Genomic DNA, 27,481 nt, shown 5'->3' with positions numbered 1-27,481 from the left:
AGTTGTGGACGTGTTTTTTCCCCCGAAAAAAATGTGAATATGATCGGTGCAAATTAGATTGCAGTTTATTCTTTTTTTATTTCTTTTTTTTTTAAAAAAAGAAGAGTAGACGACCGAGAAGGGAAAAAAAGTGATCGGAAAGATGGACGTACCATGTTCATGAATATTCATTTGTTTTTTATGATATTTTTCTTTCAAATTCATTTACAGCAAGTGCTTCGATTTAGTGCCTCCGTCTCTAAAAAAAAAAACTATCCCCTGTTTAACCTGAACAATCCCCAACTTCCTCTCCAAGCGTTCATTCGGGAAGCTGCCCGGCGACGCGCCGCTCTCCGCCTCCCCTCCCCTCTCCTCCCCTCCCGCAGCTGCCTCTCCCTTGCCGCCGCGCAGCTCGGGGTGGCGGGCTTGCAGAACGATCAGGGCCGCATCGCTCTACCGCCCCTCCACCTCCTCATCCTTACCCCAGCGGCGAAAGGAACAAGGGGCGGCGGTCTCCACTGACATCCCCCAACCATGCTGCGCCGGTACCGGCACTGACTCTGGTGCTCACCCCGTCCCCAAATTAGGGATTCGATGCCTAATGCTCCACTATATCCGCTGTTGCAGGTGCGTGCGGGATCTGCGCTCGCTGCGGTCTCTCGCGAGGATCCCCAGACCGATCTCCGGCGAGGTACGCGGTTCTGTTCCCGTTGGGCTTCACTCGGTCAGGCTGTTTGTTCTCAGAGTTGTCTGTTGTGTTAGAAAATCGGTTGTCCGTTGGAGCTCAATCAGGTCATTTACAAGTGGTGAATTAGTTAAGTAGATTTCTGCTGGCTTGATTAGTTTGGAAATGCTGTTTAGGCTGGTAATTGTATTAAACAAGCAAGCAAGGATTATTGGATTAACCAAGGTGATACCTGAGTTTCTGCCTCTTGATATTGAATTAACCAAGCAAGGATTATTTAGAACACAAAGGTGTGAATGGTGTGTTGATGTCCTTGGTCACCTGTCGTTGGATGTTCTAGGATTTAGGATGATGGGACGGTGTCAAGCTAATAGTAATGTTTACTATTTTCTTATGACAGTAATATCAATTACAATTTATGTTTAGTTTAGGTGCTACATGTTGGGTGTTAGGTATAATGATGCAAGGGTTGTTTGGAGCAGAATGCTCTGATGTGTGTGCTAATCTCCTTGTTCGTGTGTCTTAGGATCTTCTTAGGATAATCACCTTGTTTGCCTATTTTAGGAATGTTTACTTGTTGGTTATGAAAGTGATAACGATTACATGTTATGTTTAGTTTAGATAGTCCATACTGGCACTGGGTGTTGTGGATGCTATGTCTAATAAAGGATGGCAGCTTGTGATTGTTCAAAGACCTGTGAAATGTTCTATTTTCTTAATTAGTGTAAAACTATCTTGCTATCATAGGTAGCAGCTCTTCTCTGGTGTGTCTGATTGTTATGATGCTGTTGGTTCTTGTTTTAGAAAGCTCTGGATGTAGCAATTTTAAATGGGATACTTAAGCTTATGTGGTACAATGGAATACTATCTCACCTAGACTAGAGTAATGTCACATGTGAACATGTTGTTTGTTTGTTAATTCCTATTAGTATTTTTTTTTATCTTAACTTGTTAGGTCCAGCGATTTGTTTGATTTTCCATGTAGGATACTGACTATAACCTGTTGTAGGTTTTTTACTGCTACTTTCATAAACTCGTTTATACAGTATATGTTCAGTGGAAATGAGAAATAACCTTTTTATTGTCCCAGAGTCCAACATGCCTTAGATCCAGAAGCAACTCGACAAAGGCATCTCAAAAGAGTTCAACACAGAACACTGCCCCAGCTCCTCAAGAAGAACCTTCTCAGTCAGGAAGCAATGTTTCAAAGCTTGTGCTTGGAACTCTTGTGGTTGGTGCTGCAGCTATGGGTGCACGTGCACATCAACTTGGTTATATAGATCTTTCATCGATGGACAAGAAATTACCATTTAGCTTCAAGAATCCAGATGTCGCAAAGGTTTATGAAGCTCTGAAGGTTCCTTCTGAACAAATGGTTGACCAGACACAAATCATATCAGAACCTAACAACAAGACTGTTCAAGCTAGCAATAATGAGGCTCATACTCCAAAGGACCTTCCAAACAAAGAGGTGGGTGCATCAGAGACACCAACTGATGGGGATCAGCTTGTTCCTGCAGAAGAAGAGAAATCAGAGATCCTAGCCCACGAGACACATCCAGTTCCAGATGAGCATGGATCTGATACTAAAGTGCCATCACAAGATTCTCTGGCTGTTGAGATAAAGCCACTTGTACTTGATGATAAGGAAACAGGTGAAGTTCCACATGAACAGCAAACTGATAAGACAGACAGCACAATTCCTACAGTACAGTCAAACACAACAATAGGTAGTCTTTTCAATGATTCCCCCACAGATGTAGATGCAACCAAGGTATAGGTTCCTTTGCTCTCATTGTTTGCCTTCTTATCATAATATTTACTTGTTAATGGATAGAGAATATAATCTTCTATTTGATAGTCCAAAATGGCATTTGGACAGATTCTATGAGTTTAGCATGGATTATAATATCTAGATACTAGACCTAGCTATATGATTAAGAGTCATGTTTATCTTATGAAATTCTAAAAATTGCAAATGAAATTCTCTTGCAGTTTGGTTTACATATTAGGTACGCCCTTCATAAGGTGCTGGTCCTATGGTTCGTTGTTGGCGTGTTGCATATTTGCGTCTATATTTGTTTCTGACTATTTAATTTGGTCAGACAGCTGGCACTCTTGAACAACTTTTGGTAGTGAGATGGTTTTGATTTGTATGACTGTTAATTTGAGAACTACTGGGGCTTTTTTTTTTGCAGAGAAGATCCCACAGTTCAGCTTTCCTTACATTGTCGTAAACATTTTTTTAGCCTGGGCTTCTAAGGTACAGCAGTAGTATCTGAGTGCGTGCACAAACCCAATCTCACACAGACGCACGCCTCCATGTGTATGCTAGACCTACAAACTATACACACGCAATGTGTCTGTCTAGAGATTGATGATGTTGCTTGGGGTTTCTAGTAGTTTCCATGTACAGATGTTGAGAAACTTGTCCGTGTTTTCTTGTTTCTGCAGTGGTTTATGATGTTGTCTCTGACCTTTGAATCAATCCTTGTTCATAGGACCTCTCAGGAGCTGATTCGACGGAACAGAATTCTCTTTCTGAGACATATTTGCTGCAAGATGAATACTATGTTCCAAAAGATGCAGTAAGTTCAAAGTCCTTATCACTTTAGACTGTAACAATCTTGATGAAGGACTTTCTATGGACAAAGAAGTGGCTGGAAATAACTTGATGATGACACTTAAATAACATCTCTTCCTCGTTATTTATCTGATTATCCTTTTTTTCTTTTATTTTTCTATGAAAAAACAGGCTGCTAAGGAAACTAGAAGGGATGAAATTGTTCCTGAAAAAACTTCCGAAGATGGTAAAGTTGTACTTGATATCATAGAGGCTATTCATGCTGCTGAAAAGAAGCAGGCAGATGCAGATGCTTACATGTATTCGGAAGAGAAAAGAAAGTTGAAGGTGTGCGTTTACAATTTACAATTTCTGTTTTTCCTTGTTTATGGTCTTTATTTTGCTGCAAATGCAAGGTTTGACATTAGTTTATCTTTGTGGTTTACATTATTTTCACCATTTCCTTTTGTAATTGTCATGGATTTTAAGCAATTTGCAAACAATGGTGAAGACTAAGACTTCTTTATTTTCTATAACAACGTATTTGATAGTACTACTTTCTATATGCTATTCCTTGCATTTTCTCAGGAGAAATATGAAAAGGAGCTGAAGGACACTAGGGCCAGGGAACTAATGTATGCAGAAGAGGCAGCAATTCTTGATAAGGTATGAAGCAGCAGATTTGGTCCATATGACATGATTTGGTCCATATTGGGTTTCTTAGATTCCAAAGTGTAGGTATTTACTGCTTTTCATTGCCTTAAACCGAGGCTTTGACTATCATAACATAAATACTTAAATTAACTAAAATAACCATATCATGAGAGAATTTGTTAGCATGCAGCAGTTTGGATACTTGTTTAAATTCTAGATACCACCGGAGGGACGGAGTAATACTTTAAAGTTGTGTTTTCCTAGTTTTCTTTGAAAAAGGCACTCTTAAGTCTAAAGCAGAATTGTAAAATGCATCATGCATTGGTGTTCTTCACTTTATTCAATAATATGCTATAGTGCTACTCAGTGGACCTTGTTTGCATTGAGTTTCGATGAATTATTTATCTTTATCATGTTTTTTAATTATCTCAATGTTCTCAGGAATTGAAGAAAGAGAAACTGAAGAATGCTGCTGCAGTAAGGGAACTTCAAGAAAAAGCTGAACAAAAATTGAGGGATGAGCTGCAGAGGAAGGTGTGTCAGATTTGTTCTGCCTACTATTGATTCTCTAATCTATTTATGCTAATTCATTAACTAATTGACCTCAGTTTTGCTGATTTAACAGGATGAAGAAACAAAGCAACAAATTGAAAAGGCTCAAGAGTTGGCAAAAGCTGAACTGGCTGCAGCTATTGCAAAAGAGAAAGCAACCCAGATTGAACAGATTGCTGAAGCAAACCTCAATGTAAGAAGTTTATGCAATATTCTTTAGGGTCTGCAGTGTTATAAAGAGCCATTGGACATGATGTCACCCAGTTTAATAGTCTTGCTTGGCTTAGGGGCATTGTTTTCTTAAATTTGGCTTTGCACTGTTGGTATGCAATGCAGAGGCCTGGCTAACTTAAATGCTTTGTTGCATGCACATGTGGTTGTAGTAGGCCCGATTTAGAACATTGTGGACTATTTTAGTATTTTGAAATAGATCGCATTATTTCCCTGTCAGTATGTAGCAAATTCTGTCCTCGCTTTGTTTCATATTTCCATCCCAACTCTGATTCCTATTAAGATGTTGAAGCAGCACATGACTGGACGTGTAAAAAAAAATTATTTCGGTTACTCAGTAGGCCGCATTTGTACTTCTATAGGTCAAGCATCTTTGACTCTTTCTAGATGTCATAACATATGTTGTGGACTATGTTCTTGACAGCACAGCTTTCTCACTTTTTTTTTTTTTTGTAAAAGAGTCTACCACTCAAGTGCCTTCCCAATGTTATATCCAATACAAGATTGTTCCAGGCAGCAAATTAACTATATAGTCTCTTTGTGCCAGTATAAATCTTTAACTGCTATACAGCTTTCTAACATTTTGTTTAAAGTCTACCGCTCAAATACCTTCCAATGTTCTACCCAGCACATGATTATTCCAGTTCTAACAATTTGTTTAAAGTCTACCTCTCAAATACCTTCCAATGTTCTACCCAGCACATGATTATTCTAGGCAGAAAATTTAGTTATCTGCGCCCTTTGTGCCAGTATATATCTTCAATTGCTAGAAAAACAAGTTATCCATAATTTCAGCTTGCTTGTATTTGGTTCTACTCTAACCTTGTTTTTTTTTTGCTTCCGTTTCAGATTGATGCGCTGTGTATGGCATTTTATGCACGATCTGAAGAAGCTCGGCAGAGTCATTCAGTTCATAAGCTTGCTCTAGTAAGTTTCCTTGTAACTCCTTATGTGCTTGCCTCCAAGTTCTAACTATTGAAGCATAATTGTCATCTTATCTTCTTTTTTAAGATTTCATGCTGACATAATTTGCTATTATCTTGCAGGGCACTCTTGCTTTGGAACATGCTTTATCCAGTGGATCACCAATCAGGTCAGAGGTGGAACTATTGCGTAAATCTGTCGAAGGCATCGACAAAGATTCACTGTTAGAATTGGCTCTTTCATCTCTTCCAGAAGATGTTTTAGATTATGGGTCAGATACACGGATGGAGTTGAAACAAAAGGTATTTTCATGAATGCATCTGTCCATACCCTTACTGAATATGTAACAAGCTACTGTTTATTGAGATGTTTTATGTATGATAGCCGCATGCCTTATTGTTCTGAATGGACTATGGAGTTTGGAATACTAACCTCACAGTACTCAACAGCCTGGATTCTGGTTTTGTGAACCCTGACTAGTTTTTGCACTCATAATCCAAAGATTGTGAACCACAAAAATATGTCATGAATGCTTGTTGAGAACCATCGTTTGGCCACCCAAGTTAAATGCCTAAATGACTGTACTTTTTCATGTGCAGTTTAACTCCTTGAAGGAAACTATCAGACATTTCAGCCTTATACCAGCAGGAGGTGGCGGAATCCTGACACATGCTCTTGCTCGTGTTGCTTCTTCCATCAAGGTGAATCCTATCGCAGTATTTTGTCTAACTAGCTAAGTAATTGGGCACTTATGACTTCTGCATTGATGTTTGGCAATATTTTGTCTGCTATTGCATTTTTGACTTGTGGTCAAGAATTCTAGTGATCTGATAGCACTGAAATCAATAGCACACCTCAGTTTAACTTTAGGGCAGGCACTGTGTTGCTTCACCATTTGTGCTGCCCCCTGGGAGCCTCTTGTAGTCTTAATTAGTATATCTGAGGTGGTGTGCTATCCTATTTCTAGCTGAGTTTCTGATCATTCTATTGGTTTCCAGATTAAAGAGGATAATTCTGGAGATGGCATCGAGTCCCTTATAAACAGAGTGGAAAGCTTGATCGTAGATGGAGACTTGAGTACAGCAGCCGAGGCCTTGGAAGGAGGGTTACATGGAAGTGAAGCAGCGGAAATAGCTACCGAGTGGGTTAAACAGGCGAGGAAACGTGCAATCGCCGAGCAGACACTTGCTCTCCTTCATGCTTGTGCTTCTTCGACCACATTCTCTTTATTTTGACCGTCGGATTTTCCCTTTTTGTTCAACGGGGATATTGCTGGTTTCAGTATTCTGTGCAACCGCATATTTTTCCCAGACCATGCGGCACATGGGTGGGTGGTGAATGAGAAAATCAGATACTATAGGGAGCCACTCGGTCTCCAGCGGGCCCTGCTTAACTTTCCTCGTGTAAACAGAGCTAATAAGTTTTGCCCTGTAGCTACTTGCTGTTCTGACATTGCAGTCGCCACTTAAAGCAGTGCCTTTTGGGTGCAATTGCAGAATGTAATCCTTTTACAGGCTATAGTGTTATCAACTGATTGAGTTTACGTATGCCAAATGATTCTTTGCTGTTAGTCATGTATTCATGTAGCCGTCTACACGGTGTGTAGTCATCTAGTGGACGGATTAGATATGAGTAGGACTGTAGCAGGTCGAAGCAGTATGGGAAATCTTAAGAATGTTCAGAGTTCCCTAAAAAGAAGATACATGCCCGTTCTAAAAGTCACCTGTTCTGCAAAAGGAGTTAAATAGAATTAATCAAATGCACTTTCTACCTACATTTGAAGATAAATCATCGAACAACTCGCGCCTAAACCTTCCCAATTCCCACGTTAACATCCAAAGGACATGCGCCTCTTGTCGCTGGAGCCCGGCAGCGGCAACGGCTCCTCCCGCTCCCGCTCCCGCGACGACGACCTCCCGCCGAGCCCGAGCTTCCCGAACAGCCGGCTCAGGGCGCTCTTGGGCTTCCCGAGCTTGTGGATCTCCTGCCGCACGCTCGAGCACTCCTCTTCCAGCTCCGACACCCTCTGTCGGACCTCCTCCACGCTCATCGCCGGCGACAGCTCGCCAGACTGGGCCGCCGCGAAGCCGCCCTCGTCCGTCGTCTCCGACCCTGCAGCCAAGTCCACATCGTCGTGGGTCTTCCGTGGCAGCACGCAGTTGTCGGAGCTGGAGCCCTGGTCGGCGTTGTCCGACACGAAGAACCACCCGGCCACCGTCGTGCGCAGCCGGAGCTGCTCGAAGAAGAGCACCTGCACCACGACGCGCAGCGGCAGCCGCTCGTTCTGCGCCGCGTGCGTGCACGCCTCCAGCGACAGCTTCTGGCAGTTCATCAGCCGGCACAGCTGCTCCCGCTCCGAGTTCGTCAGCCACGGGTGCGCCTGCACGCGCGCCACGGGCATGGCTCAATGCCTCAATCGATTCAAGAAAGGTGATGATGAGCTGCCGCTTTACCTTGAGATAGATGTCGATGGCGCGGTAGAGGCCGTCGTCGACTGCCCGGGCGTAGTCCGGGACGAGCGCGGCGATGGTCTGGAACTTGGAGAGCTTGAGGTTGGCGTCCGTGCCGACCTCCGCGAGGTACCCGTCGACGAGCTTGGCCACCGTGCTGACCGGCATGAGCTCGGCCGAGGGGGCGTCCACCAGCTGCCCCTCGTCCATGATCTCCGGCGACGCGGCGAACGCCGACGCGCTCGTCATCATGAACTGCTCCAGCATCCGCTGCGCGCTGTCCACGTCGTAGAGCGTCTCCGCGGAGTAGACGGTGTTGGGTATCAGCAGGTCCTCCAACATGGCCTCCTCCAGCTGGTTGCCGGCCCTCCTCTCCAGAGCGTCCCGGCACGCCGCGCTGGCGTGCAGGACCGTGGCTGTGCGGAGCAAGCCGAGCAGGAACCGCGTCGGGGCGACGCCCTTCTCGGCCGGGAGCAGCGCGACGACCTCCTCGAGGAGGGCCCTCTGGTCACCGTCCGAGAGCACGGCCGTCGTCGTCGCCGGCGCGCCGCTGCAGCTGCTGCCGTCGCTGTTATCTCCCCGCCGCTTGAGCCCGGAGAGGTGGCGCCTCGCGTAGTGCATCAGCGAGCCGGCGACGTTCTCGGGGCTCATGCCCTTTGACCGCACCGCCGCGATGAGCCTCTTATACACCGGCAGCCTCAACGACGACGCCTGCTTGTACCACCAGTCCGCGCCCAGGGGCCGCGGCTTCCCGGCGGCGCTGATGCCGTTCCAGACCACCGTCTCCTCGAGGCTCTTCGCCGTGTAGTACTCCAGCATGGGCCACCCGAAGAGGGTCGGGTCGGCGCAGGCCTTGCTCGCCAGCGAGTCGATGCACCGCGGCACGATGAGGAGGTCCTCGGCGTCGGGGAGCACGGCGTCGCACGCGTGCAGCGCGCGCACGGCGTCGTTCCAGGTGCCCAGCACTTGGGAGAGGAAGGCCTCGGCCTGCTCCACGAGGTTCCCCTCGCTGTAGTCCTCGGTCATGGCTAGGTGCTCGGCTGCGCATCGCAGCGGCACGACGTTCCCCGCGTTCAGCTCCATCCTGACGTCGTAGCAGAACATGGCAGCCAGCCGGAAGGCCTCAGGGCCGCCGGGGACGTCGTCCAGCCGGACCGTGCACGGTTTGCCGGCGTCGTCATCGCTGGTGGCCTCGTTTATCAGCTTTTGCAGCGTGCCGCTACGGTTTATCAATGGAGACTGAACAAGACAAAAAGTACAGACACTGTTTAAACGTTGTCAGTGTGCAGAAAATGCGCGTACTGAAAGTTTCCAAGTTATCTGACATTTTAATGTGATATTATCTGCAAATCTGCAATTCAGGCCATGGAGCACAATGCAGCAAGGTTTCGCCATATTTGAGAAAGCTAATTACAACACTGAAAAAATGATTGGCATGATGTGCTAGAAAAGAACGAGATGGGGAAAATGTACATGCACATGTACCTTGTGGAGATGGAAAGATATCTTTCCTACTTCAACTACCACATCACTTTCAACTTCAAGCTCAGTATTGCAAATCCTGCAAGAAAGCCATTGTGGTTATCAGCAACAGCAAGATTTCTGGTGTCAAAGTTCAGAAAAAGTATCAGCAACAGCAAGAAATCCTGCAAGATTTCTATTGTCAAATCCCGCCGGCGTGTTTAGACGTCCGAACGTTGCTGTACTCTTTCAAATCATTCTCTTCTTAATATAATGATACGCAGCCCTCTTACGTATTCGAGAAAAAAAAGTGTGGAGAAAGTATCAAAGATTCTGCAGTGTTCATCTGTCCATTCATTCCATGCTGTCATAGGCGTCACTCAGAGTTTCTAAAAGGCAAGGATCTCACTTGAATCTGACCAGAAAAGGCACAAATGCTAGAGTGCTGGACCTGTTATGCTGTTACTACATGACTCTCAATTATTATGTGGAGGCTTGGACGAGTCAATTATTTTACTAAATTCAGCAGGATCTTCAATCTTGAACAGAGATTTCGCCAGATTAGTGCAGCCCATGCCTTACACATGTACTAATTAAGATCGAAGACACTGATGACATCACTGCATATACCACGAGAAAACACGGGAACGAATCAGCCGACTGGTCTGCTTGCAGCTGTACTGTACATCCATCTCGAACCAGGAATACGAGCGCATCATAGGAAGAAACAATGAACGCGAGGGAGACAGAAGGGCAGAAAAGTACCAGGTATTAGGGTCTTGGAACTGGAAGCATTCCGATGGTTTGGAGCCGATCACCTTGGTCGCCGCCGCCATCAACCAACCACCCGTTCTCTTCCGCTCGCCGCTCGCTCCTCCTGCGGACGATCCGGGAAAGGCGACGATCGATCAAATTGAGATTGAGGGCGGCGGCGCTGCGGCGGAGATTATTGGCAGCAGCAACGGCGAGCGGCATGCACCGATCCGCAAGCATCCGCACCGGCGCCGGCTGCCGGATCGGCGACGGCCCCACGTCCGCGCGCAATGCGCGGGCACCCGAGAGAAATTCGTGAGAAGTTTAATTTGTGAGAGTACCACGGAGTACCTAGCCTCTGGTCTCTCAGCCGGCCGGCCGGCCGGCGCCCGGCGATCGCCTGGCCTGTCGGTGGCCGCGCGCCGCGGCTAGCTGGCCGGCTGCCGCCACGTGACCCGGGCGCTCGCTCGTGCGTCGGTCGTCACGCACCGCGCGCGTCGTGACCGTTCAGGTCGGGTCGCGCAGCAGAAGCCGACTCAGATAGATGACAACGCTTCTGCTTACGAGCATCTCTAAAAGTGCATAAAAAATAAAGACTAGAAAACTAGTTTTGGGACATACTAAAAAGTAAAAACTATTGGGAGAGGAAAAAAACCCACCACGCCAACAGTTTCTAAAAAAATATTCTAAAAAAATTTATTGCTCACTCATCATCCAACGTGGACCCACCACACCAGCCATCCCTGCCTAGTCAAAGCGCATCTGGGCTTTTCTCTTTCTCACTGATCTCACTCCTTGAGCTGCTTCTCACCGATGCTTGAGTGTGGTAGATCAGCTAGTTGTTCGTGCCAGCCGAATTTGGAACATGGAAGGCGATGGAACACGGCAGATCGATCCGACTACCCGAGAGCTCGATGCGCTGGCCTTGATTAGGTTAGCCTGACCGCAAACCGCGCCGTGATCAGTGGCCGATCCAACAGTTGGTGCCTAGTACATGCGTTCTTTCGTCTCCATCCTCCTACCCAGGGGTGATAAAAGGGCTTTAGATTTTGGTTTAGAAAATTTAAGGATCGGATCCTAATCTTATACAATTTTGAGCTAAAAAATTTAAGGGTCATGTTAGATTGTGAAAAAACCACTAGAATCATGGTTCATTACCACCCCTACTCCTACCTCGTCTGTACTCTGTTCTACAACACTACACCATCTCGAAAGAAGAAAAAAAATCAAAGTATACACCGTCGTCCATAGCCGTGTTCATATACTATCTCCGTTCCAAAATATTGATTTGGTCAAAGTCAAAACATTTTCATCTGGGACCATTTGACTCAAAGAAAACATAAAAACAGCTATATTCTAGAACGGAGGTAGTAGGGAAGATCAATCATCTCTGCACAAGCTGCTAGTCTATCACAATTCACAAATCAAATGCACTGCACATCACGTAACACGGGGATTATTAGCATGGATTATATATATGCAGGAGGGCAATCAGATTGCAAGGTATGGGCGTGTGGCTTCTGTCGCGACCGAGGGTCACGTGGCCGGCTGAAAGGCGCCTTCAAGGAAGCGTAATAGGGCATAGAGAGTTGTGTGTGGGGCCAGGTGGCCAGTGAGTGAGTCGTGGGGGGGATTAAATCCCGGTGGGAGAAAACTGTAAAGACATGAATGTTTTTATCGCTGAGAAATAGAGGCTCGAGGTCAGGTCCGCCGCCTGGTCCTCCTACCCAAGTTCGCTTGTGCTGTTACTCACGTCGACGGCGATCGCCGGCGGCCACGGGGACGTTACAAGTGGTATCAGATTCAGGCTCCTCGGCGCGCTCCGTTCCTCCCCGGTTCGATCCCGATTTGGTCAGTACCGTCACACCGACGTCGTCGACCAGCTCCGCCGCGAATCGCTCCGATTCCGGCGTCCTTGCCCCGCCTACCGACTCCCAGTCGGCGGCGGCCACCGCAAATCGACGGTTAGCTGCCTAGCGCCGTCGACCACTCCTCTCTCGCGCCGCTTAGGATTAGATCGGGATCGGTGTTCTGTGTCTGCAGTTCGGCGCGGCGGCGAACATTTCGTCGTTGTTCGTGGGTTTCGTGTGCGGTTGCGGTACTCCTTCGGCTTGGATCGACGCTGCTCGAGCCCCGGAGGGTGGGGTTGCATCGAATCGAGCAGTATCTCCGGGTTTGAGGTGCAGTCACCACGGCGCCCCCCAAGCCTTCCGTGCAGACTCAGTTCGTCCTCTCCAAGATGGACGACCGCTTTCAGCAGGAGGATGAGCGTTGGACCCAAGTGAATGAGAATTTCGACTTGCTCTTTGCTCGAGTGGCGTCAATTGGGATCAATCAAGAGCGGCTGGAGTCGCAGATGAATTTGGGCAACCAAGTGATGGAGCAGATGCTGAAGGACCAGCAGATCCTCGCCAAGCAGATCGAGCTGACCGGTGAAGCTGTCGCACGGATCACCCTGAATCGCCCACAACCTCAAGAGCCCGCAGATCCTCCACCAAGCCCTACACGTTCCCACAGTTCTCTGGATCGAGGACCCCATCCGTTTCGCGCTGCTGCTTCTGGTATTCCGGTTCGTCCTCTTCCTCAGGGCCATCGAGTTAGGCGTGAGCCTTTTGATTTTTCTGGTCATCGACATGTTACCCCTAAGATGTCTTGTCCTACTTTTGATGGTTCTAATCCCCGCATTTGGAAGTCAAAGTGTTTAGACTACTTTGAGCTCTGTAACATCGATGAGGCATTTTGGCCAATGGCAGCATCTCTGAATATGGATGGCAAGGCAGCTAAGTGGTTGCAGGTATACAAACGGCAACATGGGTTAGGTGATTGGAACAGTTTCATTGCTGCAGTGGAACAGAAGTTTGGCGCCAATGATTACAGGGATGCCATGAGTGAACTTTTGGAACTCAAACAGACAGATACTGTGGCCGAATACGCAGCAGCATTTGAGAATCTTCAGTTTGAGCTATGTATGCATCATGATGGTTATGATGACACCTTCTTTGTGTCTCAGTTCGTCAAGGGGCTGAAGCTGGATATTAGTGCCGGAGTACGAACTCAAGTGCCCAGAGATGTTGACCAGGCTATTCTCTTGGCTAAGATTCAGGAACAGGTGCAGGAAAGAGGAAAGAACAAATGGAACAAGAATGCTAGTCCACAGAAATTTCAGTCCAGTGGGTTCAAGGGAGATGGTAAATCTGTTACTCCTCAGACTTCTATGTGGAAAGAACGGCAAACATTGAACTACCGTAAGGCCAACAACCTATGTTATTATTGTGGTGAGAAGTATGATCCTAATCATGCAGCCATCTGTGCTCAGCGTCCCAAGGCTCAGGTAAATGCCCTAGTTGCTAATTCATTGGATATGCCACTGTCTGAAGAAGTAGTAGCCCAGATAGAGCTAGAAGATTCTTTAGCCTCAGAATTTTGTCAACTCTCCCTCAATGCCTTAGCTGGTACTTCCCATGGTGATGCCATGCACATCAGAGCTCTAGTGCAGAACAAGGTCATGCTCACTTTGATTGATACAGGCAGTTCTCACAGTTTTGTTAGTGCTGCATTTTTGGAAAAAGTGGGCATTCAACCCATTTCTACTACTCCTAAACAAGTTAAACTAGCCAATGGCCAGATTCTAATGTCTGATAAATGGGTTCCCAAGCTGTCTTGGTGGTGCAATGGTCATACATTGCAGGCTGATATGAGAGTGTTAAATATTACTGCTTTTGACGCCATATTGGGTTATGACTGGTTGAAACCTCTGAGCCCCATGACATGTCACTGGACAGACAAGACCATGGAATTCATATATCAGGGTAGGACTGTGTGTCTGAAGGGCATCACTCACAAGGCCACTTCAATTCAAGAGTTGTCCGCAGATCAGTTGGTGAAATGGTGGAAGGGAAATGATATTTGGGCCCTAGCAGTCTTGCAGCAGCAGTCAGACACTACAACACTAGATAGACCCCAGGAAATTGAGGAGTTGCTTAGCCAATATGCTGATGTGTTTCAGCCACCAACCCATCTTCCTCCCAGTAGGATTTATGACCATACTATTCCACTCTTGCCAAATTCAGTTCCTGTCAATTCTAAACCATATAGGTATTCTCCTCATCACAAGGATGAAATAGAAAGGCAGGTCAGGGACATGATTCAGGCTGGCTTAGTGGTCCCTAGTTCCAGTCCTTTTGCTTCTCCAGTGCTCCTCATTCAGAAAAAGGATGGCAGCTGGCGTTTTTGTGTAGATTACAGGCGCCTAAATGAGTTAACAATTAAGAATAGGTTTCCCATGCCTCTCATGGAAGAAATTCTGGAAGAATTAGCTGGCAGCAAGTATTTTACAAAGCTTGACATGTGCTCTGGGTACCATCAGGTCAGGATGAAGCCAGAGGATGAGCACAAGACAGCATTTAAAACACATCAAGGTCATTACCAGTTTAGAGTCATGCAATTGGTTTAACCAATGCTCCTGCTACTTTTCAGTGTCTGATGAATGAAGTCTTAGCACCTTTTCTCAGAAAATCAGTCATGGTATTTTTGGATGATATTCTGATCTATAGCCCTTCCTTGGACACCCATATCACACATATCAGACAAGTGTTGGATAAACTCAGGGAACATCAGTTGTACTTGAAAGTTAGTAAATGTTCTTTTGCTCAGTTACAATTGGATTATTTGGGCCACATTATTTCAGGAGGAGGGGTCACCACTGATCCAGCTAAGACAGCTGCCATGGTCAACTGGCCTGTTCCCCAGTCAGTCACAGAGTTGAGGGGGTTTTTGGGGCTCACTGGATACTACAGACGTTTTGTCAAGCATTATGGTTTGATTGCTAAACCATTAACACAATTGCTAAGGCATAAGAATTTCTATTGGTCTGAAGAAGCTCAGCAAGCCTTTGACAGATTAAAGGAGGCTATGGTCACTACACCAGTCCTAGCTCTTCCTAATTTCCAGGAACCATTTGAGGTGGAGACTGATGCTTCTGACATTGGTATTGGAGCTGTGCTCATGCAACATGGGCAACCAGTGGCATATTTGAGTAAAGCTTTGGGAGAATCACACAAGCACATGTCAATTTATGAAAAGGAATTCTTAGCCCTCATTATGGCTGTGGAAAGGTGGAGGCAATATTTACAACAAGGCGAGTTTGTGATTAAGACTGACCACAAGAGTCTTGCTTACCTCACAGAGCAAAATCTTCATTCAGATATGCAGCGAAAGGCTATGACTCGGCTTATGGGCCTTCAGTTTAAGGTGGTCTACAAGAAAGGCAAAGACAATCAAGCTGCTGATGCTCTATCTAGAGTGGGACACCTTCTGGCACTCCAGGCAATATCTCAGGTACAACCTCAATGGGTGCAAGAGGTTATCAACTCTTATGTTACTGATTCTAAGGCTCAGGAATTGTTAAGCCAACTAGCAGTGCACACTCCCAATGACCAAGGCTACAGTTTACATCAAGGTCTGATCAGATATCAAGGCAGGTTGTGGGTGGGTGCCAATTCGGCTATTCAGACCAAGATCATTGCTGCTTTCCACTCAAGTGCAGTAGGGGGACATTCTGGGCAGCATGCAACTTATCACAGAATTAAGAGACTCTTTTGTTGGAAAGGCCTCAAACAAGATGTGGCAGCGTTTATTTCTCAGTGCCACATCTGCCAACAAGCAAAGCATTTGCATACTCATCCTCAGGGGCTTCTCCAACCATTACCCATTCCAGCAGGCGCATGGCAGGATATCTCACTGGACTTCATAGAAGGCCTACCCAAGTCCAATGGTTATGATGTTATTCTGGTGGTTGTCGACCGTTTCACTAAGTACTCACATTTTGTTCCACTGAAACATCCCTACTCGGCAATCTCAGTAGCTCGGTTACTCTTTGACACTGTGGTTAAACTTCATGGTCTCCCTCACTCCATAGTTTCGGATCGAGATAAAGTGTTCACCAGTCATGTATGGAAGGAATTGTTCAAGCTGTTGGGGGTCCAGTTACAACTCAGTACGGCCTATCATCCTCAAACGGATGGCCAAACCGAGCGGGTTAATCAGTGTCTTGAGATGTATTTGCGCTGTTCAGTTGGTGACTCTCCAAGCAAATGGCACTCCTGGCTACCACAAGCTGAGTTTTGGTATAACTCCTCACACCATTCTTCTCTTGGTTGTTCTCCATTCAAGGCACTCTATGGTCATGACCCATTCGTGGGTGTTCCAGTGGATACCCCATCTGATGCTCCTCCGTTGGTTGCGGATTTTCTTGCTGACCATAAATTACATTCGGTCCTCCTCAAAGAGCATCTGGAGAAAGCACAGAAGCGCATGAAACTCATGGCTGATCGCTCACGCACTGATGTTTCCTTTCAAGTGGGTGACAAGGTTCTTCTCAAGTTACAACCATATGCTCAATCATCCGTGGTGAATCGTCCATTTCCTAAGCTGGCCATGAAGTACTACGGCCCGTTCACGGTTCTGCAGAAGATCGGTCAGGCAGCTTACACCCTTGATCTACCTCCTACTAGCTTAATTCATCCTACTTTTCATGTTTCACAGCTGAAGGCCTATACTCCTGACCATACTCCGGTGTTCTCCGATCTTCCACCGTTGGTCAGTCTCGACGGCTCGGACGTCCTGCCGGAAACCGTCCTCGATCGTCGCCTGGTCAAGAAAGGAGGTCGCGCGGTACCTCAAGTGCTCATCAAGTGGACGAAACTTCCAGCTACGTCAGCTACCTGGGAAGACTACTATGTGCTGCGCCAACGTTTTCCAGAAGCACTCGCTTGGGGACACGCTCGCTCTCCAGGGGGGGCAGATGTCGCGACCGAGGGTCACGTGGCCGGCTGAAAGGCGCCTTCAAGGAAGCGTAATAGGGCATAGAGAGTTGTGTGTGGGGCCAGGTGGCCAGTGAGTGAGTCGTGGGGGGGATTAAATCCCGGTGGGAGAAAACTGTAAAGACATGAATGTTTTTATCGCTGAGAAATAGAGGCTCGAGGTCAGGTCCGCCGCCTGGTCCTCCTACCCAAGTTCGCTTGTGCTGTTACTCACGTCGACGGCGATCGCCGGCGGCCACGGGGACGTTACAGCTTCAAATTCTATCTAAATTGCAGCTGCCGGCGTTGGTCAGGATGGCGCCGCCACGTCGTGTTCTTGGGCCATCGTAGAAGGGTCAACAATGGAACGAACAACGCGGTTATGGTGGCGACCGAAGATCTGGTTGAGGAACATGGCCAGCCTTACTCCTCCCTGCGCGATCCGCTGCGACACGATGGGCAGCCTCGAATCGAAGTAGTCGTCTGCAAGCCATGGTGCCATTACGCAGTTTCATCAGCATTAGCAGCTATTTCGATTTAGAGATACGCAGAGTTATCCTTTGCACGAACTTACCGGATAGGGTTTCCCCTTCGTGGACGCCGCTGTAGGCCCACTTGCACGCCAAGCTTATGCTCTCTATGGCGTACCTGTTGCATCAGGATCGGAAGCACGATGATCTTATGCACATGCAAACAGTACCAGAAGTGAAAAAAGGTTTTTTTTGGTGTTTTTGCCCCTGCTTTGATGTGCAATTGCGGTTTTACCCTTATTTTATCAACTGTATGACTTTACTCTCTATTTTTCATAAGTCATTGCGATTTTGCCCTTGATTTTTGCGTATTTACCCCTATTTTGACTGTTGACTAAGGGTAAATTCGCAATGACTTATGAAAAATAAAGGGTAAAATCATAGAGTTAAAAAAAATGAGGGTAAAACTACAATTGCACTTCAAAGCAAGGGCCCAAAAAATCGTACTTGGTTGTTCTGGTTAGTTTGTATAGTTCCAGAGTGAGATTTCAGGATTCAGAATACTAGCTTGGTTGGGCACGACAGAAGGTCCTCACAGTCTCCCCAAGATGATACGTCATCGGACCTGGTACCCTGAATGAAGAACACATTGAGATATAGTTCTTTTTTCTCTTGGTCTTTCGAAAAAAAAAAGAGTTCTTTTTCTTGGTTTGAAAGTCAGCAGAGCACTGGGTCGTCTGCACTTACCTTGGTGGTGAGGTTGTGCTCAAGTTGCTTCCGGAAGGTGCCCATGTCCTTGTAGAATTCAGCGAGAGCTGTCTGTATGATCTCCCTGTCCCGCACCTGAAAACGACCGAGCTCTTGTTTAGTTTCAAAATTCAAAATTCCAAATCTATCATATTGAACGAGAATCTTACATACATGGAGTATTAAATCTAGATGAAATAAAAAAACTAATTGCATAGTTTACTTGTAAATTACGAGATGAATCTAATGAGCCTAATTAGACCATGGGCAGACACTAAATTGCTACAGTAATGTCTACAGTAACCATATGCTAATGACGGATTACTTAATCTTAATAAATTGGTCTCGAAGTTTACAGACGAGTTCTGTAATTAGTTTTATAATTAGTTTATATTTAATACTTCAAATGTGAAAAGATTCCATTTTAAAAACTTTATGAGAGGAACTAAACAAGGCTCAACAAAGATTTCACCGGTGCAGATCGGAATATACCATCGTGTGCAAGCAAGCAAGGATCGTGGGCGTTCGTAGGGCCGGTCCTGAGGTTTCGGGGGCCCGGGGCGAACTAAAAGTTGAGACCCTTTTATAGCATAGTAATGATAATAATAATATTCTATTAGAAACAATTGGTATGCATATAAAACTATTTATATTGAACAATTTACATATTACTTTTCTTTTTAGATGTGAAATGTTTTATGAAAGTACCAATAACTTATTCTGGATGTATAATGTTGGCAATCTATTAAATCTTTCTTGACCGAGACATTATAGACCTCGAATGTTGCTTCAACAATCTCAACTTTGTGAAGATTCTTTTTCCTGGTGTAATATTAACTAGATGACATGATTATGCTAGAAATTGGTAGTACTATCGGATCCTGTTATCATCAATCTATCGACAGTCAACAATGTCCAATCGATGGATTACCAATAGCTTAATGGAAATTCATAAATCAACCGAGAAATATCAAATTATGAACTTATCTAGTCAACTATCGTCTTGTGATCTTAATTGGGGAGCGCTACGGCATGCGGTCAGAGCATTAGGGGCTTAAGGAAATTGGGAAATGTTATACCTCTGCTTGCATTTGCTGCTGCCGGCGCTGGAGTGCCGAGCGGCCATGCAGCCTTTGCCAGCGGCGAGTCCAGAAAGCGCCTCAGCCGCGAAACCATTCCCCGCACCAAGATATTAGCATGCAGTGCTGCGATTGGCTCTGTCATGCCTAACCGCCATATATCCGTCAACCAGGAGCCTGCGGCCTGGCAGCCCTGCCCGACGACGACTCCGTCAATCACGGCGGGAGCCGGCGGCTTGGGTTATTGTTTGGTTCTCACGACTCGCTCGGATTGGAAAGGCGGAAAAAGGTAGCGCAGTCTGCAGACAGGATCATCACAAAATAGAAGAGACCAGGAGACGCGCGCTGCAAAATCGGAGCCTCGGACGTCCCGCCTAGCACTGCGATGTTTCATTTGCTGGACACTCGATACGTATTGCTTGGATATGTATTGATCTGTATACGGGAGGAGCCCATAATTTCGGGGGCCGGGGCTGGGCGTTCGTCACGTACGTGATGGAGGTTGGATTTGTGCCTGAACCACCGCAGGTCTATGGAATTACCGCCTTGGTCGCTCGTGAACCCCACATGCATCGGCTGCAAGCACACAGGAAATTAGCCACTTTTGATGGGCTACATGAAAGAAAGAAAGAACAAGTAGCAGGATTAATTACCTGATGAACATCTCCCATGAAGTGTGACAGGAACAGAAGGGCCTCGGTCAAGTTGTCTGCGTTGCAATCAGAAAGTGGTTGGAACACGTAGAGATACGGAACCAATTGTATGAGGTACTGCACAACTACACATCCTGCTCTGCTTACACTTGCGGTCGGCGCTGCCGTGCTTGTAGTGCAGCAGCTGGGACGTGAAGTTAGCGATGGCGCCGGCGACGCACATGTCCTTGGCGCCGTCAGGACCGTGGCAGTCCCCTGCTCACCGATCACCATTGCATTTCATCGCAACAGAATGGAGAGACACGACGGCCATTCAAGTGCAAACTGCTTGGAAATTGGAAGAACTTATTACTCGCGTAGTCGAAGGTGCAGGCTTTGTCAGGGGTGTCGATGAAGTGGAGAGGGCCGCTCCACCTGTACTTGTACCAGTGCCTGACCTGGTCCGGCCACACGCACAGCGCCGACAGGTCGCCGCCCACGTCCTCCGGCGAGCAGGTTCCTCACGGCGTGCGCGGCGTCAGGCTCCAGCAGATCCTGCAGGAGCCGGCCGATCGATTTGGTCATGCTTGACAAGAAACGGACGAGGAACACGGGCATTTCATTAAGAAGTGGGAGTTTGATACAACACACGCACCCCACCACTAATCAGAGAACTAACCGGCTATTACAGGACCACAAAAGAGAAAAATAATCTACCGGTTAAGGAACCGAGCTAAATACTTAGCTCGGCTTGGTAATATTTCTCAACAAGCCGAGCGGAGACGAACCAAGCCACTAAAGAGCCAAGCCGAGCCACTAAAGAGCCGAGCTGAGCGAACTAGCGAGCAACGAATTTTTCATCCAGCCTTAGACGGGTTACATCGTGGAATAATCTACCGGTTTTATTTGGAGGCTAATATGGGGTATAAAATAGTAAAAATATTTGTTACATTTGTAAGCAACTCGTTTGCTCTACTTTTATGAACTTGAGCTGACAGATGTGTGCCTGCTACTACGTTGAGACTTTGCGCGTTTTCTCTAGTTGTGTAGTTATATTTCTCTGAGTGGTTTGGTGTAGTTATCTTGATTTTGTACCTATTTCCTCGCATATGCAAAGAGATCAAGTTTTACCTAAGTTGTTATAGTTTTTAGTTTTTCATAAGAGATATTTTTTTCCTTAAGAAAGTACCCTGTTGCTCTGCTTTCGCCCTGCTTTCAGAGAGAGAGATGACAAACCATAGCAGCATGACAGTCCAGAAAACTTTTATTTTTCGCTAACAGCATGTGCCGCTGTATACAGCATAATAACCTAAACCTCACACAGATTCCAGGGTAACAATGGAAGCGCATCAAACCTGACGCTCACACAAGAACCTGAATTTGTATACAGTAACGAGAGTATGTGAAATACGACAGGGTCTGCAAGACTGCAACTAGCTACTATTTCAAGATGACAAAGCCTCCAAGCCCAGCCACAAGGACAATGCGCAAAATGGAGACCCAAAGGATCGTCATCCCGACGGCGCGCCACCGAGTCACGTCGCCTGACACGTAGAAGCACGCAATAGAAAATGGGCAACGCAAAAGACAATGGGCACCGGTGCGTCCACGTCGAAGACCCTGCGGTCAATGTACCCATCGGTCAACCGAGGCGCAGCGGCGGAGGCAGCGGTGGGGCGGGAGGGGCTCAAGCCCCCCCTACCGCTGTAATCTACATGAAGCCCCCCCCTAAGCCCCTCCTACAAATTTGAGAAGGAAGAAGAAGGAGGGGAGGGGCTAGAGGAGGAAGAAGGGGAAGCAGCCGCTCCTGCCGTGATTCCTGGCTCCGCCACTGCCGAGGCGTACATGATGAACTCTGGTACCAGCACCTAATGACGCTAGATCGAATCTCAACGTAGTGGCTTTAACGGAATGGAAATGGAAAAGCTAAGATGTTCCATGGACGAGGTTCATGAACCTTGTTATCCTCTTACCCACTTTCCGCATGCCTACGTCGGAAAGCTAAGACGTTCCATGGACGAACCTTGTGATCCTACACCAAACGTGTGCGCATAACGGAATTAGCATTCGTCCGACCTCAGCACCGACCTCGTCCATGGAACGTCTTAGATTGTCCAAGAAAGACGAAATTCCTTGCCATACACCGACAGCGCCACAGCGGTAGGATGATCATGGTGCCGCCAGACAGATCAGTCCCCGGACCAAAATGACAACGACAAATATGCCCTTCATGCTGCATGAAGTGGTATTTGATCCGCGCATCTGGCAGCACCACATACCTTCGGTGCACCGCCGCGTCTCACCGAAAGCAAGTCCGCACGCAACCGTGCCATCCCAGTGCTGATCGAATCTATGCATGGGGATGGTTCAACCATGGATCGAACTGCAACTGACCCACCGATCCATTTGATGTGTACAGGAGCACCGGCCACTCCATTTGAATGTGTTTTTGACCCGTGGTGCACCAGTGGATAATATGGGTCGGTTGATTACTTAGATAAGAGGACGATCAGCATATTGCTTCCTGTTGCTTACTAGCTTCCTTAAACAAGAGCACGACTTGCTTACTACCGGCTACCGTTGTGTACAAAATCTTTTATAAAACATCAAATACGACTTTGCGCAAAAGTTGCAACATCAAACTATAAGAGCATGCATAAGATTTCGACATAAAGAACATGAATCAGTAGCCATATCAAAGTTTCTTATTGCATCAGATCACACTATCAGACCTTTTTATCTTTGGCCTGCATAGAAGAGACATTCAGATCAAACATCAGATGGATTTGTCAATGCAATTGCTTACAGTTGGTTAATTGCCGACTAGCCTAATAGACAGATTCACGACAAAACAGCAGCAGGCAACCAGCACATATCAGTGAATCAACACCTCAAACTGGTCCAGTGTAATAGACAGATTGCTACAGGTAGCAATTGCAAACTAGTAACAGGCAGTTACACAGTGAACCCCAATCCTCCCTAGCAAAAGCACAACTCTACAGCAGTTTTATTTTCAGTTCATCATGGCAGGAGCAAAGTCAAGCGCCAACTGCCATTTATTACATCACGGAGAAGCATTACTACATCAAGCATTGGGCTTCACTGGAGTTCCTTGAGGAAGTCGGTGTGGTCAACCAGAACCTATAATGTCAAGGATCCTCCGAACCATCACCGAAGTCCCGATCCTCCGAACCGTCACCCATGTTCTGATCCTCGCCATCACCAATGCCCTGGTTGTTCTCTCCATCACCAACTAGCTCATTATCATCATTTGGCTGTACTGCATTGCTTGACTGAACTTGTTCAACTTCCGGAGCATTGTTATTGAGGTCTACTCCTTCAACTACTTCAACTAGTGGAGCACTGGTTGCCCGAGGCGTTCTCTTTCGCTTTCTACCACTTGAGTGTCCTTCTCCAACTCCTTGGAGGTGTGGCACATCCATCATCCTATCCACTTCCACCTTCTTGCAGCAAGTTAAAAAGATTAATCAATTATCATGACTAATACTAGGAATTGATGTCTGCTGGTACAAATAGGAAAAAAATCAAAGCTGTAATACATTTGACCTATATCAACTCAGCTAAGGTACAAATAGGAAAAAAATCAAAGCTGTAATGCATCTATATAAATAGGAAAAAATCAAAGCTGTAATGCATCTATGTAATATGTTCAGATGAGGTTTGCTATTGGGCTGATGGTTATATTCTGAGGGCAGGTGAAAGATGGCATCATAGAATCAGTACACTTTTGTAACTCCAAATAATATTTATTCTCAAGTATCTCTCTAGAACTGCTGCAGGCAGGGAAGTCAAATTCGCCCAAACAAAAATCAGGTAGACGTGGAGAAAACTAAAGAAGGTCACTACACTTCATTCCTTCTCAAGATTGCCTGCATGCGAACTGAAGGTCATAACTTGTCGAAGCAATGTTGGGATCACGAACCTATAGAAACCATTCAATTAGTCTGTCCAGACAAAAGGAACCATTCACATTCAGCATATATGACCCCTCAAAAACATTCAGCATATACGAAAATTCCTAAAGCCTTTGCAAACCTTCATTAGTTTTTCAGGTTCCATGCAGCTGCCTAAAGAAATAACAACATCGTGCTAGCAGAATGCTCAACACAAAATAGTTAGCTTCCCTACCATTTCAATTAGTATTAGAAGGGAGGCACACAAATGTTTCAGTTTTGTAAACTTTAGGCCATTTTCAGTTCAGTTAAAGAAATGGGTCAACAAGTGTTATCCACGTCCACACTAAAGGAACAATGCTCTCTGACTCAGTTTAGTAAAAGCACCTAACATTGACAGTATCTGTAGTTCTACTGCGTACAGCACATAATTTGCACAAGAGGAAAGTCCCCTTGTGTTTTCTGCCAGGCAAGCAGTGAAAAGATAGGCCAGAAATTAGCGATGTTCAACATAATCTATCAACTTTTTATTAGTGCAAAAGAAGGGCACTTTGCTTCGTTTCTTGTCACTTGACAACATAATTTGTGTGCACAGCGGAGGAAAAAGGAACTCAAAAGAGGGATCAATGACCAGTGCCAAACCAGATTGATTTGCTTAGTTTCTTTTCTATTGGATCGACTGCAAATTTGAGGAAAAAGCAGCTGCAGATTTGAGGACAGACGAAGGGCAAGAGACTCTCGGTCGGCGGAGATCTTGAACTGCTCGAGCGTAGCGATGCTGGCCGCCTTGGCCACCGTCAGCGCCTGGGTCTCCACGCAGGTGTCGCACCACACCACCTCGAAGCGCCTCCTACCACCGGTGTACAGCCTTTGAGAAGATGGCGACGACGATCCCCGCGGCTTGGCGGAGGCTGCGGCCCCGAATGCGCTGACGCCGGCGCAACCGTCCCGCGTGGCCGGTCGTCGGCGCCCAGTCCTGCGTGGCCAGGGTTGAAGTGATTCCGATCCACTGAACCGAGGCAGCTTCGTGGTTCCAAATCGGAGCCCAATAGGGTCGTTTTCGTGGGCTGGTTCAGCGAACCGACGGGCCGACCCGCCCCACCCCCATCTATATTCGAATCCCAACGAGGTTGGTGCTGACGTCCAACCTCAGGTTGGTGTTTAACCTAGTCCATGGAAATGGAAGTTCCCTATACTGAGGTTGGTGCTGAGGTTGGACGATTGAAAGGATCGGGTGCTCTAGCATTAAGAGGGAGAGGGGGTGAATTAGGCACTCTAAAAATTTAGACATATGGCTCCAACTAGTTGGCACAAAACTTAAACTAAAACAAGCTATCTAAATGTGCAACTATGATTGTTCTAGTGTGAAATCCCTATCCCAAAAGAGTTTAACAACCTATAGCCTTTCCTATCAAGAATCTACTCTATGAAAGTAAAGGCATACAAATTGCTAGTATATAATGCGGAAGCTTAATGAGCGGGATAGCAGATAGCAAATTCTTGACGCGGGTGTTTATCCCGTGGTTCGGTTAGCCACAAAGGCACACATACATCCACGTTGTTGTAGCACTCACTAAGAGTATTGCTACTCGGCCACCAAGTCTCTTCCGTGAACACAATCACGGTCACCTTGGCTCCGGATTCCACTAAGGAGCTTCTCCACAAAGGATGGGGGTCTCCACGTCCCCCGCACAAAGATGTCGTCGCCGCTCCACACCAAGTCGGAGGGTCGATGACGTTGCCGGCGAGCTTCACGCTCCAAGGTGCCGGTGCACCAAGCTCTTGTTTTGGTTCGCTAATGAACCACAGCACAAAGTCTCGAAGCCTTGCAATCTCACTCACTAAGAGCTAATCCTTTACACAACACTCTCAAAGTGTGCTAAGAGCTAAAGATATGATCACTATGCTCTAGTATGGCTTGGAGGTGTTTTTGAGTATGTGTGGGAAGTCTAGCAACTCCATCAACCTTCAAATGGCCGAGGGATGCCATATATATATATATATAGACATCCAAATCGTGGAGCCGTTGCTCCAACGGTCAGCAGAATTCTGCGTAATATCGGATGAACTGATGCCTCTGGCAGAGGTAGCGTCGGTTCATCCGGTCACTCTAAGACCCAAAGTAGCCGTTGAACTCCTGACAGCTGACACAGTGATCATCGGTTGAACCGATGCTTGTTCGTCGGTTAAACCGGTCACTCACAGCACTTCAACTAGCCGTTGGCCTTCTTCTCTTCTGCTGACGTCAATACACCGATGCTTTGCTCCGATGCCTCGCCGGTTCAACCGGTGCTGAAGACTTGGCACCTGCGCGCTTGACATCGTCTCTGGAACATAGTACGTTGAATGCACCGATGCCTATCTTGAAGCCATCGGTTCAACCGGTGCTTCACTTGATCTTCACATGATCTCCAGAGGCGCACAGACTTGGGCCAATAGCCAGGCCGTCGGATCATCCGACAACCATCGGATGCACCGATGCCTATAGCATCGGTTCTTCCGGTGCTACTGATTTCAGTAGAATTCGTCCAATTCAGCGTTTCTTTGAGTTCTTTCTTCGTGTTTTGCTTTGCATGGCCTTTTTACTTCATCCCTGGGATCTAGAAATGTTCACTCAATAATATCATTAGTCCCATTGATTGCGTTGTCATTCGATCACCAAAATCACTCGAAATGGCATAAATGGTGCCATGTTCGTTACAACGATCGATAAGAATCCAAAAGCAAGTTCCCTATACTGAAATCTCAAAGTCATGACGCAATATGAAATGTTGTAAAGAGGGTCAGGTTAAACAGATGTGCTTACTTCACGTCACGTCACGTGTGGCGGACTTGGTCATATATAAGCTAAAGCGCGCAGCTAAAGCGCGCAAAGTGGGAGGATCGTCACTGATCAATTATTCCTCAATTTCCTTTAGGCAAAGAAACATTGGGTGTAGTTCCGCGTCGCCTCAATCCCGGCCGCGTTCGCTATATAAGCTCCCGACCTCCCCCACCACCATTGCCCAAGGTCTGGACAAGGTCGAACACTCGAACCACTTCTTGCACACAAACGCACACACCAGTAGAGATATCAAGATGGAATTCACGGCTGTGCTAATCAAGATTGTGGGCTTGATCTCGGAGGCCTGCCGCACCGTGGAGAAGCTGCCGGCGGCGCTGATCACGAGCGGCATCGTTCAAGCTGCAGCGGCGCTCGCGCTCGCCGTCTTCAAGTCTCCGTCAGGTATTTTCGTTGGTCATGGAAGGGCGCCCTTGTACCTGTACTACGGCATCCTCATCGCCGTCATAATCTTTGGATTCGTCGAGGCTTCTGCGGGCTTCTACGTGTCAGGCGACGTGACTCGGAGGCGCGCCGTCCCGACGGCGATCCTTTGGGTCTCCATTTTGCCCATTGTCCTTGTGGCTGGGCTTGGAGGCTCTGTCATCTTGAAATAGTAGTTAGTTGCAGTCTTGCAGACCCTGCCGTATTTCACGTACTCTCGTTGCTGTATACAAATTCAGGTTTTTGTGTGAGCGTCAGATTTGATGCGCTTCCATTGTTATCCTGGAATCTGTGTGAGGCTTAGGCTATTGTGCTGTATACA

General features: G+C 46.8%; 3 protein-coding genes and 1 pseudogene across 4 annotated transcripts; 2 read left to right on the top strand and 2 right to left on the bottom strand.

The window, feature by feature from the left end:
- The first annotated feature begins 253 nt into the window (after positions 1-253).
- LOC120641917 (DNA ligase 1-like) lies at positions 254-7,158 on the top strand. 2 transcript variants are annotated; one of them, XM_039918232.1, is made up of 12 exons: positions 254-524; positions 607-670; positions 1,755-2,438; positions 3,166-3,252; positions 3,420-3,575; positions 3,816-3,893; positions 4,323-4,415; positions 4,507-4,626; positions 5,514-5,591; positions 5,711-5,890; positions 6,188-6,289; positions 6,587-7,158. In XM_039918232.1, the coding sequence occupies exons 1-12, from the start codon at positions 514-516 to the stop codon at positions 6,821-6,823; spliced, it is 1,890 nt and encodes a 629-aa protein (XP_039774166.1). In that variant the 5' UTR covers positions 254-513; the 3' UTR covers positions 6,824-7,158. The 2 variants fall into 2 exon arrangements, with proteins under 2 accessions (XP_039774166.1, XP_039774165.1); XM_039918231.1 differs by having other exon boundaries at positions 277-524; positions 607-703.
- Positions 7,159-7,293: 135 nt separating this feature from the next.
- Positions 7,294-10,335, bottom strand: LOC120640360 (BTB/POZ domain-containing protein At5g03250-like). The gene is made up of 4 exons (XM_039916193.1): positions 10,265-10,335; positions 9,524-9,599; positions 8,042-9,277; positions 7,294-7,968 (listed from the first exon to the last, which is right to left on the bottom strand). The coding sequence occupies exons 1-4, from the start codon at positions 10,333-10,335 to the stop codon at positions 7,417-7,419; spliced, it is 1,935 nt and encodes a 644-aa protein (XP_039772127.1). The 3' UTR covers positions 7,294-7,416.
- A 6,995-nt stretch (positions 10,336-17,330) lies between these two features.
- LOC120640359 lies at positions 17,331-20,598 on the bottom strand (annotated as a pseudogene).
- A 6,295-nt stretch (positions 20,599-26,893) lies between these two features.
- Positions 26,894-27,332, top strand: LOC120643135. Its single transcript, XM_039919659.1, has one exon. The coding sequence runs from the start codon at positions 26,973-26,975 to the stop codon at positions 27,330-27,332; it is 360 nt and encodes a 119-aa protein (XP_039775593.1). The 5' UTR covers positions 26,894-26,972.
- Positions 27,333-27,481: the final 149 nt, after the last annotated feature.

The sequence above is a fragment of the Panicum virgatum genome, chromosome 7K (assembly GCF_016808335.1).
Source record: "Panicum virgatum strain AP13 chromosome 7K, P.virgatum_v5, whole genome shotgun sequence".
In the NCBI taxonomy this organism is placed as follows: domain Eukaryota; kingdom Viridiplantae; phylum Streptophyta; class Magnoliopsida; order Poales; family Poaceae; genus Panicum; species Panicum virgatum.
Note: the sequence above shows the minus strand (reverse complement) of the source record. Positions and strands in the feature narration are given on the sequence as shown.

What these genes read in the sequence shown, in the direction of transcription:
- LOC120640360 (XM_039916193.1), bottom strand. Translation starts at nt 10,335, where the DNA reads ATGGCGGCGGCGACCAAGGTGATCGGCTCCAAACCATCGGAATGCTTC. An exon ending in TTCCAAGACCCTAATACCTG is followed by an intron (nt 9,600 to 10,264) that starts GTACTTTTCTGC and finishes GCTTTCTTGCAG; the next exon opens with GATTTGCAATACTGAGCTTG. An exon ending in TATCTTTCCATCTCCACAAG is followed by an intron (nt 9,278 to 9,523) that starts GTACATGTGCAT and finishes TGTCTTGTTCAG; the next exon opens with TCTCCATTGATAAACCGTAG.
- LOC120641917 (XM_039918231.1), top strand. An exon ending in AGGCAGCAATTCTTGATAAG is followed by an intron (nt 3,894 to 4,322) that starts GTATGAAGCAGC and finishes CAATGTTCTCAG; the next exon opens with GAATTGAAGAAAGAGAAACT. An exon ending in GTGTTGCTTCTTCCATCAAG is followed by an intron (nt 6,290 to 6,586) that starts GTGAATCCTATC and finishes ATTGGTTTCCAG; the next exon opens with ATTAAAGAGGATAATTCTGG.
- LOC120643135 (XM_039919659.1), top strand. Translation starts at nt 26,973, where the DNA reads ATGGAATTCACGGCTGTGCTAATCAAGATTGTGGGCTTGATCTCGGAG.